This window comes from Solanum tuberosum, unplaced genomic scaffold (genome assembly GCF_000226075.1).
Source record: "Solanum tuberosum cultivar DM 1-3 516 R44 unplaced genomic scaffold, SolTub_3.0 scf00280, whole genome shotgun sequence".
Lineage (NCBI taxonomy): Eukaryota > Viridiplantae > Streptophyta > Magnoliopsida > Solanales > Solanaceae > Solanum > Solanum tuberosum.
The window spans coordinates 265,324-283,592 of record NW_006239205.1 but is presented as its reverse complement, the minus strand read 5'-3'; the positions used below and the strand labels follow the sequence as shown (position 1 = coordinate 283,592).

Here is an 18,269-nt window from a genome sequence, read left to right as displayed (position 1 = left end):
CTTGGAACGGAGAGGAGAGTAATATTTTCTAAAGAGATAAGAGTGAATTGCTCGGGTGATAAGTATCTCTCATATTTTCTAACAAAAAATTGTAAGTTCAAGTCATCAAGAGAACAAAAAAAGTGAGAGCTCCCGAGGAAGAAAAAAAATCATTTTCTAAGGAAGAGTCCTAAAATAAAACACTATATAAATTTATCTTTACATAAACATATACGGAATTAAACAAATCAGCGTCGCTCGTTTTTATGACAGGATTATAATATAATTAAAACTTAAAGGCCGCAAAAATAAAAATAAAAATTTGTATATTCTACGCTAATTAGATCCATCAATTTTGTGCACACATCTTGCAAAAATATTTCCACGTATATCCCTTTGGTCTATTTTAATTGTCGTATTTATTAAAAATAGTTGATCCAATTTAAATGCATGTCTAAAATTTATTTTTTATGAGTTCAATCTATAAAGATTAATATTGAATTTTTATAGTTTAAAAGTTATGTGTTCATATCTAATATTTATTGCAATTTTAGTTAATTTTTTACCTATATATCTATAATCTACACCGAAAGTAGAAGGTTAAATGACTCACCCTTTTAATTGATATTTTTAGGAACATATATATGGATGAGATAATTTTTTTAATTCACGTAACATTTTTGGAATAAAAAAATCAGTTTGAGGATTTAAGTTAACTCAATAAATTTAGGTCTAATAAAAAAGAGAGGATAAATATGTATTATTTATTAGACAACGAGGATGCACAATTTGTTAGACGATAAGAGTTATAGTGTTATAACTTATATGCATCAATTTTTAATAAAAAATAAAATAAATAAATATATATATATATATATATATATATATCCGCTCTGAATCATAAAGTTGAAGGGTATATTTACCTTGTTTTCCTTCGGACAAATTCTTATTTGTCCAAATAGCTTCTAAAGGTCATCACGTGCATGAGTTTGCATGGCCGACGAATTTAGATCGATAATTATGAAAATAATTGACATTTATCATAAAAAATTATGAAAGGTCTCGAATTTCAGTCTTGAATGTAGAATTATTTTTAATAAAAAATCTTTTATTTTCAAATAAATCTTTTTGATACAAATTTATATTAGTCGAGTTCAAAATAATTACCAAACGCTAAATGAAATATTGTAAAAAATACTTGAGATTTGAAAAGGTCAAATACATTGGGGCTTTTGTGATTTGGAGGAAAATTTATTAAAGGTTGACTTACAAATTTATCGATTTGCATATATTCCAAATCTTATCCCATATCTCATACGCCTCTATGCTGCAATTAATACTTTCTGTAAAGTTGTTTTCAAGCATCTTTTTCTTATTTATTCGAAAAGTATATATTATTGTGTCTAGTACTTTAAAAGTACTATTACTCTCTTTATCCTAATGTATTCAAAACTATTTGGCTGGACATAAATTTTTATTTTTTTTTCTTTTTTAAACTTGTGATACAACAAGTTATAAATATTTGTATAGTTATCATTTTATTACTGGTAAAATAAAAAGTTAAAATTGTTTTTTTTTATTAAATTAAGAAAATAAGTACAACACATAAATGAGAGACTAAAATAGTACTAGTATTATCATTTAAAAGGGGATAAGGGTCTGAAAAATATCAGAACTTTGGTCGAATTTGCTGTTGCAATACTAAACTTTCATGAGGACCTTTTACCTCCCTAGACTATTTAATACAGTATTGTTTAGCCCCTGAACTATTTAATAGTGTATTTTAAAGGCATATATGTGCCCACATGGACACATTACTATTTATAATTTTGCATTATTTTTTATGTCCAAGTGGGCAAATATATATGTTTAAAATACGGTATTAAATAGTCTAGGGAGGTAATAGATCCTCATGAAAGTTTAGTATCGCAACAGCAAATTCGACCAAAGTTGGGATATTTTTTAGATCATTATCCCTAAAGCCATAATTTTACACTACGAATTTTTCACGAACTTTTGAAATATTTTATTTTTTAAATTAACAAAGTGGTTGGGGAGATGTTGCCTTTGACCCTTTTACTACAGTTCAAATCTAGTTGACAACTATATATCAATAAGACTTGTACAAATAGACTTTTTTTTTTCTTCAAAAAATAAACTTTATTTGAATCATGTTTTCTAATTTTAAAATGACTCTCGTCAACAGATATCTGAGTTCTCATATCGATGAAGAACATAGCGAATACTTGATGTAAATTGTAAAATTCCATAAACCGTTGAGTACTGTTTGAATGCAAATTGTGTACTTGAAGTCATTAAGTAGAAGACACGTTTGTCTGGACGTTACGGATTGCCGACACAAAAATTTTCATTTTATCATAGGAATACTATGCTTTTTTTTTTTTTTTCTTTTTGGTGTTATTTTGAGTCTTACAAAAATACGCCCAAAATTCAAATAAAGATATAAGATCAATAATATTATATATTTTTTTGGTATAGTAGTAGTAAAAGAGAGCATCATGCATGACGAAAGAACAATTATTGAAGTAAAAAATATTTTTAAAATCCATTCTTTTCATCAGAGTCACTGTATGGAAGTGTGGGGACTCTAATAATATTCAGAAGCCTTTAATTTGGTCCAAAATATCATTAAAATAAAAATAAAAATGACAAGTCCCATACTTATATTCACGTGAAATCTTCAACGCCAGCAAATCTTTAATCCTTAAAATTAAATAGTAAGATTTTTTGTGCTCTATAAATAGAATTTTGGTTCATTTCATTTGATCCATCACACTATACTCTATATCTTTTAGATACTTAAAAACAATTATTTTTCAAAATGGCTTCAACAAAAAATTTGCTCATTTTTGGTCTTTTGCTTGCTATTGTCCTTATTTCTTTCCAAGTGGGAGCTCAATCTACTCAAAGTAAGTAATTATTCTCAATTGTTAATTAATTAAACTTAAGTTATAGAAATTATTATTTACATAGTTATATAGTGTTTAAATATATATATATATATATATATATAACACGACTAGTTAATATTTGCAAATACGAATGATGTCCAAAATGGGAAGTAGTTTTGTACTAATGATTACAAAGAACTCACAACGTAACATACGTACCATAGTAACTATTCATGAAATTATTAAGTTTAAATTATGAATCTGTCTTTCATTCTTTCTGCTTGTTGTTGATCTATAGAAGAAAACAAGGCGAGTGGTGATGTACAAGAAGCTCAGCTCGGAGGTGGTGGATACCCGGGGAATGGACGTGGTGGGGGCTACCCTGGACGTGGAGGAGGAGGACGTAACGGATATCCATGGAGAGGTTGCCGATATGGTTGTTGCCGTGGGTTCCGTTATGGCAATGGATGTGCAAAATGTTGTTTCACTGCTCATCAAACACCTGATGCTGTATTTGAAGATGATGTCAAGAATTGATTGATCATTTTGTGTCCTAAACATATGTTGTTGGTTTTTTTGTCCTTTTAAGAAAATAAGGCTTCTTGTTGTCTTCATTTGGACACATACTCATGTGTGTATGTGTTCAATTGTTTGACATTGCCAATGAATAAACCACTATTATCTAGGAGGTTTTGTTGTGATTTTTGTATTTTAGTTATAATGTATGCAATTTGGAGTTTTTACCTAATGAAGTTGCTCTTATTTTATGAGTTATTGTTGCAACTTCAAGTAACTCGTGAAATTTACTTTTTTCTGGTCCAATTTATATGATATGGTTCGATTTTAGAGTCAAAATTTTACAATTACAAGGTATATATAGTGAATAGAATACTTCTTGGCAAGCTTAGTCGCACATTCAAGTAGATTATTGCATAATACTAAAAGGGTTTAAGTTATATATATTCTTGTCTCTTTCTATGTTTAGCGTATGTTAACATTCCATAACAAATTAAGATCGCAATATTCAAAAATCATCCTTTTATCTCATAAGCTCCATGCTCAGTCAAAGTATATAAAGATAAGATTATTTATTATGCATTTCTCAAAACACTTTCTCAAGTACAAACAAATCCAATGATAACTAAAACTACATACATATCTTTTTGACTGCACACTATGGAAGAGACATTAATTCCATAATTTGTGTCATGTACTTGGTTAAGCCTTACTATCTATAGCCATTGGTGCTGCCTCATTTTTTGCTTCTCCACTCTGCATTTACATTAAGTAACAGAATCAATATCTAATCTGAAATACAATAACTATTCATTAGTGTCATTTTGTCAACTTACTTGCTCTAATTTGTTCATCTTTGCAAAAATGTTGCCATAAAATTGAGCATCCTTCTTGTTGTACTCCTTTATCTTTTCTTTCAAAACTTTGTATTCTAACTTGACATCCCTGAATCATCCATATCACAGTATAAGCACAATAATATATGATTTAAATGTTTTGTTGCTCGTACTCTTCAAAAATATCGTCAGGTGTGTGTCAAATCCGACATGGGTGCACCAATATTGTTGATGGTCCGAGGAACATAGGAAAAGACAATCTTTTTTTACCTGTTATCTGGATCGATTTCAAGTGCTTTCTTGATATCAAGTTCTGCTAAGTCCAAATCAACGAGTTGTATGTAAGCTTGAGCCCTTCTGTATAGAGCTTTGACATTTTTACTGTCAATCTCTAAGACTTCAGAACAGAGTTTTGCTGCTTCTTTGTATTCCTTCAGTTTCAGCTTGCACGCGGCATTGTTCAGATTGCAACTAACTTTGAGCAGTTTTACCTGCTGCTTCTCGTCATCACTGAACGAGGAGTCATATTCGATGAAGCTCACAGCCTGAACAGTATAAAGGAGCATAGTCAACAATATGTCATCATAATAATAAGGTCATAAAACTGTTTTTTCATCAACTTCAACCGTAAATTTACCTTTTCGTATCTCTTTGATGCTCTCACATACTTCCCAGCCTTGAACAATACATTTCCTTCCTCCTTTTTCTTTCCTGCAGCTTCAATTTTTTCCTGAGTATTCATATCCCAGGATTCCTTCTCCTGCATGTTTAGTTTTTTGATGATTAATAAAAGACGTCTTACTCTTCCCAACAGCAGCGGAACCAGGATTTTCACTGAGGGGATCCAAAATATAAACAAATAAACACAACGAAGCCAGGGGATTCAACATCTGGTATTTCTAAACTAGAAAACAGATACTTTTTGACCTTGTCTATACAATGTAATTTATCAGCGAAGGGATTCGGAGTGAACCCCTTCCGCCCCCTTAGTTCCACCGCTGCTTCCATTGTCACTTGCTTAAGATAAGGAAAACAAAGAAAATTCAAGAGCACCAACCTTCACAAATGACACCAACTCAACTTCATAATACACGATCGAATTGCCAGGAACAACAGCTAATTCTTGAGGAGAGTCGAATGCACCAAATGCATACTCTGGTTGCATTGTTATCAGAGCAATTTCACCCTTCTTCATTTTTTTCACCGCTTTATCTAGTCCATCGACTACTTTTTCTGTATAAAGAATTCAACTGAAGTCAGAAACTATGGCATTATCAGTAGATAGAAAAAAGATATTAGTGAAAATTTATCAAATAATTGGCATAATCAGTAGAGAAAAGACATTACCTTCATCTATCTTAAACTCAAACGGCTCCTCCTCATCATGTCCTTTCTTCACAAAAACAGTTCCATCCTGAAGTTTTCCGATTAATTTCACTGCAAGAACAAGCAAATTAATACAGAAGGATAATCATAAATCTCTATCTGTATCGTGATCACTAAGTAGTTTCTCTTTTTTCATACCTTTTACAAGAGCACCGTCATTTGGGTGCTCATAGCCCTCTCCTTCCTTCAAAATTCTCTTCAGAACCTTCTTGTCATTTGTTACTTCAGAGACAATCTTCCAAGAAATCAATTCAAGATTTATTTGAAGGGTGGCATTTGGTGGGACACCACCTTCGTCTCTGCTTGCCACCTTACCTGTCTCTCCAAATGCATCTGCAGAAACATCAGTTAATCATCACATAATAAAAGAATACGAAGAACATATCTAGAGCACAAGTGGCTTTAACTTACATTGTGGCTGCACTGTCAGTAAGACTTTCTCTCCTTTCTTCATTGTCTTAACAGCTTTCGACAAAGCAGGACAGAAATAGCCTATACAGAAAACACCACATTAATGTTATTAATTCTACTTCAGAAGGAGAGTAAAAAGAGCCAAAACAGCTATGTTGCTCGGACTCTCCAAAAAATGTTGTGCATCCGTGGATGATCCAATATGTATCCATCAACATTTTTGAAGACTCTGAGCAACATAGCAAAAATGAATGCAAAAGATACCATCTTGCACAGTGAATTCCACTCCATCGGATTTTGACACAACCGTTCCATCCTCGAGGCGTGCCTCGTATTTAACTGCAATCAAGAAACCACAAAAGAAATCACATCAATTCTAAGGTTCTTGAGAAGAAAAACCACAACGGAGAACGTGAAAAATTTGATAGTCTACTAACCAAACACTTCATCAAGATTTTTCGGATTCTGCCATCCCTCTCCTTCGACAAGTATCTTCTTGAATATTCCACCATCCTTGCATATGTCTTTGACACTAATCCAAGAAAGCAATTCCACTTCAAACTGTAAAGTCGCATTTGGAGGTATAGTTGGAGGGGATCCAGATTCACCATATGCCATATCTGGAGGTATAGTGAGCAAAGCTTTCTCCCCTTTTTTCATTGTCTTTATACCTTCATCCCACCCTTTAATCACTTGTCCTATAACAATAACAACGATCCATCAAACCTCTAATCGCACTTATCAAAACTATATATATATAAGAACCACTATATACTTTAAAGAATGAAAAATCAAATTCCATTGTCAAAGATATCAATTGTCACATGCCGTCCCTAAAGGCTAAAACTAAGTTCGTTCTGATAAGAAAATGGACTTTGGGCCTAACTAACCCCAAAGACTAGCTCGAGGGTTGCCTAAGACCCTATAAAGAAGCATGTTGATCCATCCCACACCACATCAATGTGAGAGACATATGGTAAACAATAAATTGGAAATGGCCTAGCTCTAATAGCAAACCGAAAGCATATAAGGAAGCACAGTGCTCCATCTAACACCATAAACCAAACTATACCAAACCACTAATACTCTAACAGAAAGGAGATTACCTTCGCCAAGCTTAAACTTGAACGGGGTGCCACGGTCACGACTTGAATCAAATTGAGTTCCATCCAGCAATGTACCCACATAATGAACTGTAAAGACCAATATAATATTGTTAATCCAAGCAAAATTTCATCCTCATCCAAACTAAAGCCAAAAACTTGCATAATTCTATCATAAGAAACAAACACCAATTGATTACAACAACTACTATGCCTCAATCCTGATCATGTCAACTCCGTTAGATCTTATCTCAAACCAATATTGTAAGGCCAAAAACTTGCATAATTCTATCATCTAAAACCAACAACAACTACACCTCAATTCGAAAGTAATTGGGGATGGATATACAAATTGGGATCGACTATATGGATCCTGATAATGTAGCTCCATTCGATCTCATCTCAAGCAACAACAACAACAACATATACCCAGTCTAGTGTCACAAAGTAAGATTTGAGAAGGTTGAAGTGTATAGGTAGAGAGATCATTTATGGGAGACACTCGGCTAAACGAAAATCAATCTAAAGCAGTCCAGAAAAAGAATAAATAGAAGTGTATACAAGCAACAACAAACAGTAACATATCAAATGACAATAAATTACAGGAGCAATAATACTACAACTACTAGTATTAAAAATGACTCCATAAATTCAAATCACCAATTAAAGAAAGCAAATTTTTGCTAAAAAGATCAGTCCTTTAATCCAAATACATGCATAATGCATCATTCAGACCACCAATTAATCCTAAAAAAAAAACCCTTTTCTCCAAAATAGATAACAAGGACAGAGCTCACCTTCAACTTCATCTCCTTTACTAGGATGCTCCCAACCTTCACCTTCTTTCAAAAGCTTCTTCTTTATCCCAGTTTTCCCTATCTCCTTCTCTTCATCAACCTTCATAATCGGGTCAGGTTCAGAGAAATCATCCATCCCCATCCCCATATCTATATCCATTTCTTCAGCAGCAGCATTGTTAGAAGAAGATACTGGAAACTCAAAATCCTCATCCATAGCTTCCTTCTTAGTACTAAAGAATGTAAAGGGTATTCACAATTTCTTGAAAAAAAGCTCAAAAGATAGTTAATTTCAAGCAAAATGCAGATTGAAAATGTGGGGTTTTCAAGATTTGTTGAGAAATGCATTGCAGCTTGTGAGTTTATATAGAAGGTCACTCTGGGGGTCTAGAGTGTTCTATGAATTGATGAAGTGTTCAAGAAATCTGGAGAGTTCTAAAGAGTTCTTAGCTATGGTGACTGATTAGTTTTTAAGTCTAAAGATAGTTCCATATTTTAATTTCAATTTTTCATATTTTTAAAGTATTGCGGTATATTTTTAACTCAAGAGCATAAAATGTAAGAATATAATTTATTTTAATTTTATGTCAAGTTAAAATACGATAGACGAATTGAAATGTAACAAGTACTAATTAATAGTATTTGACTAAAACTCAAAAAGAACAAAAAAGGAAAATAGATGTTCTTTTTAGGGAAAAATATAATTTTTTAATATAATAAGGTTCAGTTTCTTGCTTGCATCAAACAATGGGGATTAATACAGAATGATCATATAATGTAGCAATACAAAATCAAAATTCCAGATTCATTCACATTAACCAAAACCCTCAAAATCCCCAAATTCTCAATCTTTATCTCTTTTCTCCATCTGGGTCATTCCCAAATCTCTCAAAAACCCTTCAAAAATGGCGACTGAAATGGCACAAACAGACCCAGAAGGCATCGATGGAGTTCGTATGACATGGAATTCTTGGCCAAGAACCAAAGTTGAAGCAAGCAAATGTATAATCCCAATTGCTTCTTCAATTCAATTGCTTCGTCCTTTCCCTGATCTACCTACCCTACCTTACGCTCCCCTTCGTTGCAAAACTTGTTCATCAATCTTAAACCCCTTTTGTCGTGTTGATTTTCAAGCTTTAATTTGGATCTGTCCGTTTTGTTTCCAACGTAATCATTTCCCTCAGCATTATTCGGGAATTTCGGAAACGAATGTACCTGCTGAGCTTTATCCGCAATTTACTACTATTCAGTATGCGATTCAGAACCCTGGTGGTCATAATTCTCCACCTGTGTATTTGTTTGTGTTGGATACTTGTATGTTGGATGAAGAATTGGAGTTTGCTAAATCTGCATTGAAAAGGGTTATTGGACTTTTGCCTGATTATGCTATGGTTGGGTTTATTTCGTATGGTACACAGGTGCAGGTACATGAACTTGGGTTTTCGGATATGTTGAAGGTTTTTGTGTTTCAGGGTTCGAAGGACTTGTCGAAAGATCAAGTTTTGGATCAGTTAGGACTTGGTAGTATTAGTGGTAGGAAGGGTGGTGGTGTTGGGGTGAATGGTGGACCTAATCACGGGTTGACTAGGTTCTTGTTACCTGCTTCTGAGTGTGAGTATACACTCGATTCGGTGAGTTCTTTGTTGGTTAAAAATGCTGTCTTTTTGATTACTTTGAGACTTTGAGTGGTGTAGCTGTTGTTAATTTAATGTTGATTTTGTTCTTGTGTGTTGTTTTTTTAGTTGCTAGATGAATTGAATACGGATCAATGGCCTGTGACACCGGGAAACAGAGCATCACGCTGCACTGGGGTGGCATTGAGTGTGGCAACTGGTCTGCTTGGTGCTTGTTTGGCTGGGGCAGGTGCTCGAATTGTTGCATTAGTTGGGGGTCCTTGCACTGAAGGACCTGGCGCGGTGAGTTTTGACTTTGTTTTCGCTCTGTTTTGTTCTTAGTTCTCTACGAATTCCAATATCCTAAGGAGTTACTGGGGAATTTTTGAGTGTTTGAATGATTTCTTATTGACAAATGATTACATTTTTGATTGTCTGATTGTGCACAATCTAAATTCTTCTGGAAAAGGAAGGATTTTTAATATTCTTATGCTGCAAATGCCCTTCAAGGCAATCACTTCTAGCTGTCATAAAAGCACCATTGTCACCAATCAGTCTCCTCCTGTCTTTCACACACTCTTTAATGTTGTCCTCCTTGCTTATCCATGAAGGAGACTATTTGGCTTATCATTGCCTTCTGCAGTAAACCTTCTTAGCAGATGAGTAGTATTAGATTAGCATTGGTATCATTCGATAACTAAAATTTGAGTTAATTGTATATAGGATTTCAACTTTTGACCAACCAAATCACGTGTACTATACCTTCACTAAACATTTGTTTTCCTCAAGAATAACTTGATATATAGGATATCTTAGTGAGTTAAGAAGATGAGGATCATAAGGTACTTCAACAACAAGAACTTAATATGCGTATTTATCTTGTTTTAAGCATTCTGTTTGCCACTTAAATTGGTCTCTGTCTGCCCTCCTTTTCTCCTCTTAAGGCTCCTGAATAATCACCCTATACGTTGAGGCCAGATTTCTAACCAGGAAATTTAATAGGTTAGCAAGTCAAATGATTTAAGAGACTTCTTTTTGCATGAAATTTAAACAATCAATTGAACTTGGCCTCATTCTGAAGAAAGTTTGCCTAACAATGCTTCTTAAGTGACTTTCTTTTCCTTATTTGTTTGTTTTTGTAGATTGTGTCGAAGGATTTATCAGAACCTGTTCGTTCTCATAAAGATCTACACAAGGATGCTGCACCATTTTTTAGAAAGGCCGTTCATTTCTACGAGGAACTCGCAAAGCAACTCGTTAGTCACGGTCACATCTTAGATGTTTTTGCTTCAGCACTTGACCAGGTTTGACTTGATCAACCACTTGTCTCCATGAACTGTGTTGTTTGTCTTATAAGCTTTTGGTGCAAGAGACTGGTGTTCACTTGTCCTTAATTAAAATGAAAACTGGTGTTCACTTTCAGATGAAGCATTTTATCCTGGACAGTATTTAATTATTTAGGTTTATCTGTTAAATTATCGAAAAATATATTAATGTGTAAGCATTTTCTTTTCTTGGTGCGGGTATATTTTGATTTTTAGTATTATTAGCCTCATCAATTGAATGTGAAAACTTAACTCTATCCCTTACTAGAGAGGTCTGTTGACTTATTGATGAATCTGATCGATTCATAAGAGATGTTATCTTTTGACTAGTATTGTTTTTTTAGGTTGGAGTTGCAGAGATGAAAGTAGCTATTGAAAAGACTGGAGGACAAGTTGTTCTTGCTGAAAGCTTTGGGCATTCTGTTTTCAAAGATTCCTTCAAGCGTGTATTTGAAGTTGGTGAACAGTCTCTTGGGCTTTGCTTCAAGTGAGCTTTTTGATATGTCATTTATTTTCCTTCATGTGAAAGGGTTATGGTTTATCCATTTAATATGGTTATTGTGACTATTGAAATATTTTCAAGTTCATGGTGGGAAATTTCCTTCTTCTAGCTGGGACACTGTGAGCTGTTAAGTGAACCAGGCACTATTAAAGAACTTGATAAAGCATCTTTGTCAATTGCATAGATGTCTAAAACTTAGCATCATCACAAGTTCTAGAAATAAATAATAGAGAAGGATATGTTTCAAGAATAACTATTTGATGTAGAAATTCAGCACAAATAACCAATGTATGAGCGACTATTCCACCAGCTAGCTTCTTCTCTGAGGATAGAATGAAGCTCAGGTTGTTAACATTGAAGATGAGATAAGGGAATTGCAAAGAAGAAATGGACTTTTTCGGTGAAAAACTGATTGAGTTATGTCCCAATTATGTGAAATTCTTTCTATTTGGTAACATTTAAAATGTTCACCCCAATTTTATTACCAACATTATTATATACCACCTTCACAAACAACGCATTATCCCCAATGTTGAACTGCATAAGCCCCAAAATGCCCTTCCTTTACTCTTACCTTAAATAGAAGAGTGAGAAGGGTTTCCTAGGGGATAGGGAAGGAGAGGGCAGACTTCCATTAAGCTAGGGATGCCCATATTTGGACTGTTTGAGAGGTAAATATTTAAAGTTATCTTGCTTGTATTCTGTAGAGTGAGTATTTCTTAAAATGATACGTCTCTCTTCTGCTTGGATGTGCTTTATTTTTCCTTCAACTATTTGATCATGAATCTGATGACTTAATTTTGTTCTAGTGCTACATTAGAGATCAACTGCTCCAAGGATATTAAAATTCAAGGGATAATTGGTCCTTGCACATCTCTTGAGAAGGTTGGTGTACTTTAGTTTTTCACATTCTCAGCCGTAATACATTGACCTAATATTAGACGGCTAACCCGAAAGAATCGACCTGGTAAACCAAGATTTATCCTCAAATATGACATTTTCAGAAATTATTTGATACTGATCATGTAGTCTTATGCAGAAAGGACCTGCCGTCTCCAGCACAGTTACTGGTGAGGGGAATACTACAGCTTGGAAGCTCTGTGGTCTCGACAAAAACACTTGCTTGACAGTTTTCTATGATGTTTCATCTAGTGAGAAGTCAGATCCTTCAGGCAATATAAATCCACAATTGTACATACAGTTTCTTACAAGGTGCTTAGAAAACTTCAGCTCTACTTTTTTTTAATTGTTACTATTTCTTTTGAAAACAGTTAATGTAACCTGATATTTACTTAACTTTTGATGGATAGAACATTCTGTATTCAATATATATTGTGAGGGTATACTAGAAAAAGAAGATGTTATCGTGTAACCAAAATTTGTTGGTTCTTGGCTGTGCAGTTATCAGAGCCCTGATGGGCAAACAAAACTACGAGTTACAACCATTACTAGGAGATGGGTTGATGCTGGTGTTGGCACTGAGGTCTGTAATGACGAGTTTTGATTTTATATTGTCATTTGTAATACAATGAAGTCTATTTTGTTCTTTTTTATATAGTTCACACGTATCTTTTCCCAAGCATAGAGAATGATATTACTTTTATTTGTTCCTAATTTTATCTTTTTATCTTAAATTTGTCTTTTGACTAGTACTTCATGAGACTGATATTTTTCATGGGAATTACATTTCTGAATTGAAGAGCAGTATTCTTTGAAGTAGTACTGCTCCCTTCCCCCGTATTATGCAATTGAATTTCCATTTTGAGATAACTAGAGAAGTTTTATACATTTAACAGCCAAGGATTCAAGCTCATTTTAAAACTCTTGTGAAGTTTGTTTTGATGTTTGTTCAGTCATCCTCATTATAATTTCAGACTCCATCAATTAATGATAAGCTTTTCCATGTTGTTATGCTGTATGTTTTTGTGTATTTCTTTCTCTGGAAACTTTTTCGTATGACAATTCTTTCTGGAAGGGCTTTGATGAACTTTCTAGGGTGCATACAGGTGTTGATACTGATGGTGCAATAAATCTATGTTTGTAGGACTTGGTGCAAGGGTTTGATCAGGAAGCTGCTGCCGTAGTAATGGCTAGATTGGCTTCTTATAAAATGGAGCTAGAGGTATCATTTTCAAGCTATAATTAGTTCTACACAATATTGTTTGCTCTATTTACTTAATTATGTGTAGATGCCTACTAGTCATCTTTGTCTTTGTTTGCCTTTCCAGTTTGTAAATAGTACAATATCTACTTTTTGGCCAAAAATAATGTATTTATACTACACCATGATGTCATGATCTTTACAAAAATATAATGTGAGCACATGCATCATGCCTCCGAAAACCCTAGTTGGCTATCTAAACAAGTCCATACTTCCATTTTATACCAAAGATTCAAAAGAAAAAAGTTGGATCTCAACAACAAATTCTCTATACTCTCAAATGTTCTATTCACACAAAAAGTACGGATGGTAACAACCTCATTGCTTGACTAAATTAATAGTGACATGATGTTGCATATGAGCCAAACAGTGGAAGAATTTATTCCTAAATCCATTACGATATTAAGAGATCAAAGTTGAAGAGAGTGTGCTTCTAAAGTTTTTCTGGACTGATCCTACTCAACTCATTCTCCTCCTTTTTTGCTTGTATGAAGCATTGTTGAATCAGTCTACCTGAGTTGATACTATCTTTCAGTTCTTGCTTCTCTGCATATTTAATTGATAAATCCTGATTAATAGATTTCACTTTCCAGGAAGATTTTGATCCCACAAGGTGGCTAGATCGGAATCTGATTCGCCTGTGTTCAAAGTTTGGCGAATATAGGAAGGATGATCCTGCATCTTTCACTTTGAATCCCTGTTTTTCTCTGCTCCCTCAGTTCATGTTTCATTTGCGGCGATCACAATTTTTGCAAGTAATATAACCCAGCCTCTCTTTTTTTGTTCCATTCAACTTTTGAATGTATATCATGGATGCACGGTCTATTGTCTATCATTAATGTGTGGACATCACAGGTTTTCAATAATAGTCCCGATGAGACAGCATATTTCCGGATGCTGCTCTACCGAGAGAGTATAAGCAATGCTGTTGTTATGATTCAACCTACACTAATGGCATTTTCATTCAATACGCTGCCTTCTCCAGCTTTACTGGATGTGGCATCAATTGCTGCTGATCGCATTCTTTTGTTGGATTCGTACTTCAGTGTTGTCATATTCCATGGAATGACAATAGCTCAATGGAGAAATTTGGGATACCAGAACCAGCCAGAGCATCAGGTACAGTTTATTGCTTTGCTGTCTTCTTCTAAATGATGAGATCCTTTATGCTAAATTAGAAATCTCTGTCTTCTCCATTCCCAATCTTGTGGAATACGTTATGGCTATATTGGAATTCTTTTCACCATCATTTGTGATTGTGAAACAAATTGATGTCCATTTTCCTTGGTTCTTTCAGGCATTTGCGCATCTATTGCAAGTTCCTCATGACGAGGCCCAAGCACTCATCCAGGAGAGGTTTCCTGTTCCTAGACTTGTAGTGTGTGATCAGCATGGTTCCCAGGTAAGCATCGTATTGGGATTGTAAGATTTTGTTGCTTTGTACTACATCAGCACAACATGTTGTGGAGTATAATGGATCATAAGTTCCTCGAAATCCGAGATGCAAAGTGTTTTTTTTTCTCTAGATTTTTCTTTTGGTATGATGTGCCTTCTGTTGGAGGGAAAAACAGAACGAACTTTCGTAGGGTGGGAACTGGGAAGGGGAAGCCTTGACGTAATTGGTAAAGTTGTTGCCATGGAATCAACCTCTTGTAGAAATGCAGGGTAAGGCTGCATACAATGGGTCTGGCCCTTCCCTAGACCCCGTGCATAGAGGGAGCTTAATGCACTGGGTTGCCCTGCCCTCTCGAAGGGATAAAGTTGCATTTGACATAATTTTCTGGTTGTTTATGCTTATTATCTTGTTCTAATATTTCCCCATATGCTTTTACCAGGCAAGATTTCTTTTGGCAAAGTTGAATCCCTCAGCCACATACAATAATGCAAACGATATGGCAGCAGGTTCAGATGTGATATTCACTGATGATGTAAGTCTCCAAGTTTTCTTCCAGCATCTTCAGCGACTGGCGGTGCAATCTTCTTGAGAAAACAAACGAGATTCCAGGAGTTCGATTGATACCAGCAAAGACTGCATGCATCATCTCTGCTGCCAACCTCTCGTCTGTGCTTCGATTTTGTACTAAATTCCTTGTTAATCATGTAGCTGATTGTAGTAAGGATTATAGCTCTCATATATAATTTAAAGTTTCAATATACATCTCTAGACTGTTTGCTTCTTTCATGCTAAAAATATTAGCATATACATCTTGGAAGGCTACTTGAGGAGAAGGATTACTTTTTGTAATGGTCAATTCATTTTTACCTGTCATGTTTCGCTTTTGATAATATCTTCTACCCCCTTCAAATTGTTGCTATTTCTCTTAGCTTTATTTTGTGTCTTTTCTATTACTAGTCTTTTTGGATTTAAGACTAAGACATAATACTCTTAACGATAAGTTAAAAGGTGAATTCAAGATTTAAAGTCATAAAGTTTAATATTCACAAGGGTTTATTATATTTTAAATATGTGTTTGATATGTAAATAATACATGATGTGGCATTATGTAACGACTTTAATTAACCTTACAGAACTCGCCCAAGATACACTTATGAAGATATACAATATGTGTTAGACATGTAAATAATACATGATGTGGTATTATGTAACGACTTTAATTAACTTTACAGAACTTGCCCAAGATACACTTACGAGGATATACAATCTACATATAATATTTAGGGATAAGGCAAAGATCATTCTTCTTATGCATGGTAAGTCCAGGCTTAACATCTGTGTCAATGTCTTCCTTTTTCATCCCAAAAGGTAATTCCCAATCAAATGAATAAAGAAGATTTGACAATGCAAGTTCCACTGATGCAACCCCAAGTGCCATCCCTGGGCACCCTTTTCTTCCCGCTCCAAATGGAATAAACTCAAAATCTTGTCCCTTAAAATCAATATTGCTATTTAAGAATCTCTCAGGTATAAATTCTTCTGAATTTTTCCATATTTCAGAATCCCTTGCAATTGCCCATGCATTAACTTGGACTATAGTTCCTCGCTGAATTTCATACCCTTCTAGTGTGGATTTTTTCATTGTTTCTCTTGGCAGTAAAAGTGGAGATGATGGATATAATCTGAAAGCCTCCTTTATCACTGCTTTGAAATAGGGCATATTTTGGATGTCATCTTCATTCACAATGCCTTTGTTCCCAATTGATTTTCTTATTTCTTCTTGAACTTTCTTCATGGCTTTTGGATTCTTTATCAAGGCTGTCATTGTCCATACTACCGCAGCCGCGCTAGTTTCTGATCCTGCAAGTAACACATTCTACAAAGAAAGAATCATATAATTTTCTGATGAAGGATGTTTTACTGATCACGCTTCACTCTATGTGGCTACGTCATTATATTGTTATCTGAATTATCCATGTCGCTCCATTTAAGATCAATTCAGTATTATATAAAATAAAATGTATGTTTGAGAGCTTTAAGACATAAGAGATTACCATGACAATTGCTTTTATATCCTCCAAAGTGAGATCAATTGGTGTTGATTTCTCTTTCTTCAATTGGAGCAAAACATCAAGAATGTCCCCTTCCATGGATTTTGGCCTATTGGGATTAAGATGCTGCTTAATGAGTTCTTCATAAATCTCATCCAACTCCTTGAAATTCTTATCAAGTCTATTTGTCAATCCAGTAAGTTTATCGATCCAATTTAAAGAAGGAAAAAAATCAGACACAAAGAAGCTAGTCATCATTGTTGCAGCTTCTTCAAAAAGAAAATAGAACCTCCTACTTTCATGTGATTCTTCGTCATACCTAATACCAAAAGCAACTTTAAAAATAATACTACTACTTAGTAAAATCATTAAATTGCTCAAATTGGTGATTTGTGAAGTGACAACATGTTGAGATATTTTCTTGATCATTCTTGAGACTTCATCTTCACGAATCAGACTAGATGATTGAACTTTCTTTTGACTAAATAGGTGAAGCACACAAATTTTTCGCATTTCTCTCCAAGAGTCATTGTAAGGTGCAAAGACTATGTCGCGACCATTGTAAGACAATTTTTGCTGCCCAAGATGAGAAGCTCTACTACAAAAGGCTAAATCTTGTGTCTTCAACACTTCTTTTGCTAATTTTGCTGAAGAAATCACAATTATTGGAGTAGAACCAAATTTTAATGAAAATATTTTTCCATATTTTTTGGAAAGTTTCCAAAAATAGATATGAGGGGCTAAACTATCAAATTGATGAAAATTTCCAATGAATGGGAGGCCTTTAGGACCTGGTGGCAGATTGTTTTTGCCAATCCTTTTGGCTTTAGGAAGAAGAAAAATAAGAAGGATAGGAAAGGCTACAAAGAGTAGAAAGAGCATCATTTTGTTGTCCAAACTTCACAAAATACTAGTCATCTTGTTGTGTCATTTCATATGAACCATATAATATATGTCCCTCAACCTCTTCAAACCACATCTTTTTCTTTGACTTTTTTAGGTTGCAATAAGAAATTTCCAAAAAAAAAAGCAAATAATTGGGGTAACATAGAAAAAGACCAAAGGCATATAATTATGAAAGTGACATATAAAAATTATTGGCCCAAAAATTGGGTCTTGAAAATGAACTTTGTACACTAGCAATTAATATTTTGCATATTTTCAAGATAATTGTCAATATAACTTCTATAGCATTAGCCAAAGGCTATATATAGGTTGAATGAATAAATATCTAGCAAGGATAAGGTTATAGTACAAAATTAGCATAACACATACGTAACT

At 34.2% G+C, this 18,269-nt stretch overlaps 4 protein-coding genes across 6 annotated transcripts; 2 read left to right on the top strand and 2 right to left on the bottom strand.

Annotated features, from left to right (window-relative positions):
* The first annotated feature begins 2,658 nt into the window (after nt 1-2,658).
* On the top strand, nt 2,659-3,665 carry LOC102594376 (glycine-rich cell wall structural protein-like). The gene is made up of 2 exons (XM_006358713.2): nt 2,659-2,909; nt 3,190-3,665. Exons 1-2 carry the CDS (start codon nt 2,822-2,824, stop codon nt 3,426-3,428), a joined length of 327 nt encoding a protein of 108 aa, XP_006358775.1. The 5' UTR covers nt 2,659-2,821; the 3' UTR covers nt 3,429-3,665.
* A 295-nt stretch (nt 3,666-3,960) lies between these two features.
* Nucleotides 3,961-8,410, bottom strand: LOC102594043 (peptidyl-prolyl cis-trans isomerase FKBP62-like). Its single transcript, XM_006358712.2, has 12 exons — nt 7,941-8,410; nt 7,147-7,233; nt 6,478-6,738; nt 6,305-6,379; nt 6,041-6,121; nt 5,768-5,962; nt 5,591-5,680; nt 5,301-5,476; nt 4,881-5,003; nt 4,514-4,788; nt 4,244-4,352; nt 3,961-4,163 (listed from the first exon to the last, which is right to left on the bottom strand). Exons 1-12 carry the CDS (start codon nt 8,155-8,157, stop codon nt 4,110-4,112), a joined length of 1,743 nt encoding a protein of 580 aa, XP_006358774.1. The 5' UTR covers nt 8,158-8,410; the 3' UTR covers nt 3,961-4,109.
* A 225-nt stretch (nt 8,411-8,635) lies between these two features.
* Nucleotides 8,636-15,829, top strand: LOC102593721 (protein transport protein SEC23). The gene is made up of 12 exons (XM_006358711.2): nt 8,636-9,571; nt 9,683-9,856; nt 10,696-10,857; nt 11,223-11,365; nt 12,190-12,265; nt 12,420-12,592; nt 12,782-12,863; nt 13,425-13,502; nt 14,135-14,296; nt 14,397-14,660; nt 14,839-14,943; nt 15,377-15,829. The coding sequence occupies exons 1-12, from the start codon at nt 8,846-8,848 to the stop codon at nt 15,524-15,526; spliced, it is 2,295 nt and encodes a 764-aa protein (XP_006358773.1). The 5' UTR covers nt 8,636-8,845; the 3' UTR covers nt 15,527-15,829.
* A 207-nt stretch (nt 15,830-16,036) lies between these two features.
* Nucleotides 16,037-17,927, bottom strand: LOC102593183 (cytochrome P450 83B1-like). Of its 3 annotated transcripts, none has more exons than XM_015314139.1 (3): nt 16,992-17,927; nt 16,195-16,813; nt 16,042-16,095 (listed from the first exon to the last, which is right to left on the bottom strand). In XM_015314139.1, the coding sequence occupies exons 1-2, from the start codon at nt 17,871-17,873 to the stop codon at nt 16,205-16,207; spliced, it is 1,491 nt and encodes a 496-aa protein (XP_015169625.1). In that variant the 5' UTR covers nt 17,874-17,927; the 3' UTR covers nt 16,042-16,095; nt 16,195-16,204. The 3 variants fall into 3 exon arrangements, with proteins under 3 accessions (XP_006358771.1, XP_015169625.1, XP_006358772.1); XM_006358710.2 differs by having other exon boundaries at nt 16,042-16,105; nt 16,205-16,813; XM_006358709.2 differs by having other exon boundaries at nt 16,037-16,813.
* Nucleotides 17,928-18,269: the final 342 nt, after the last annotated feature.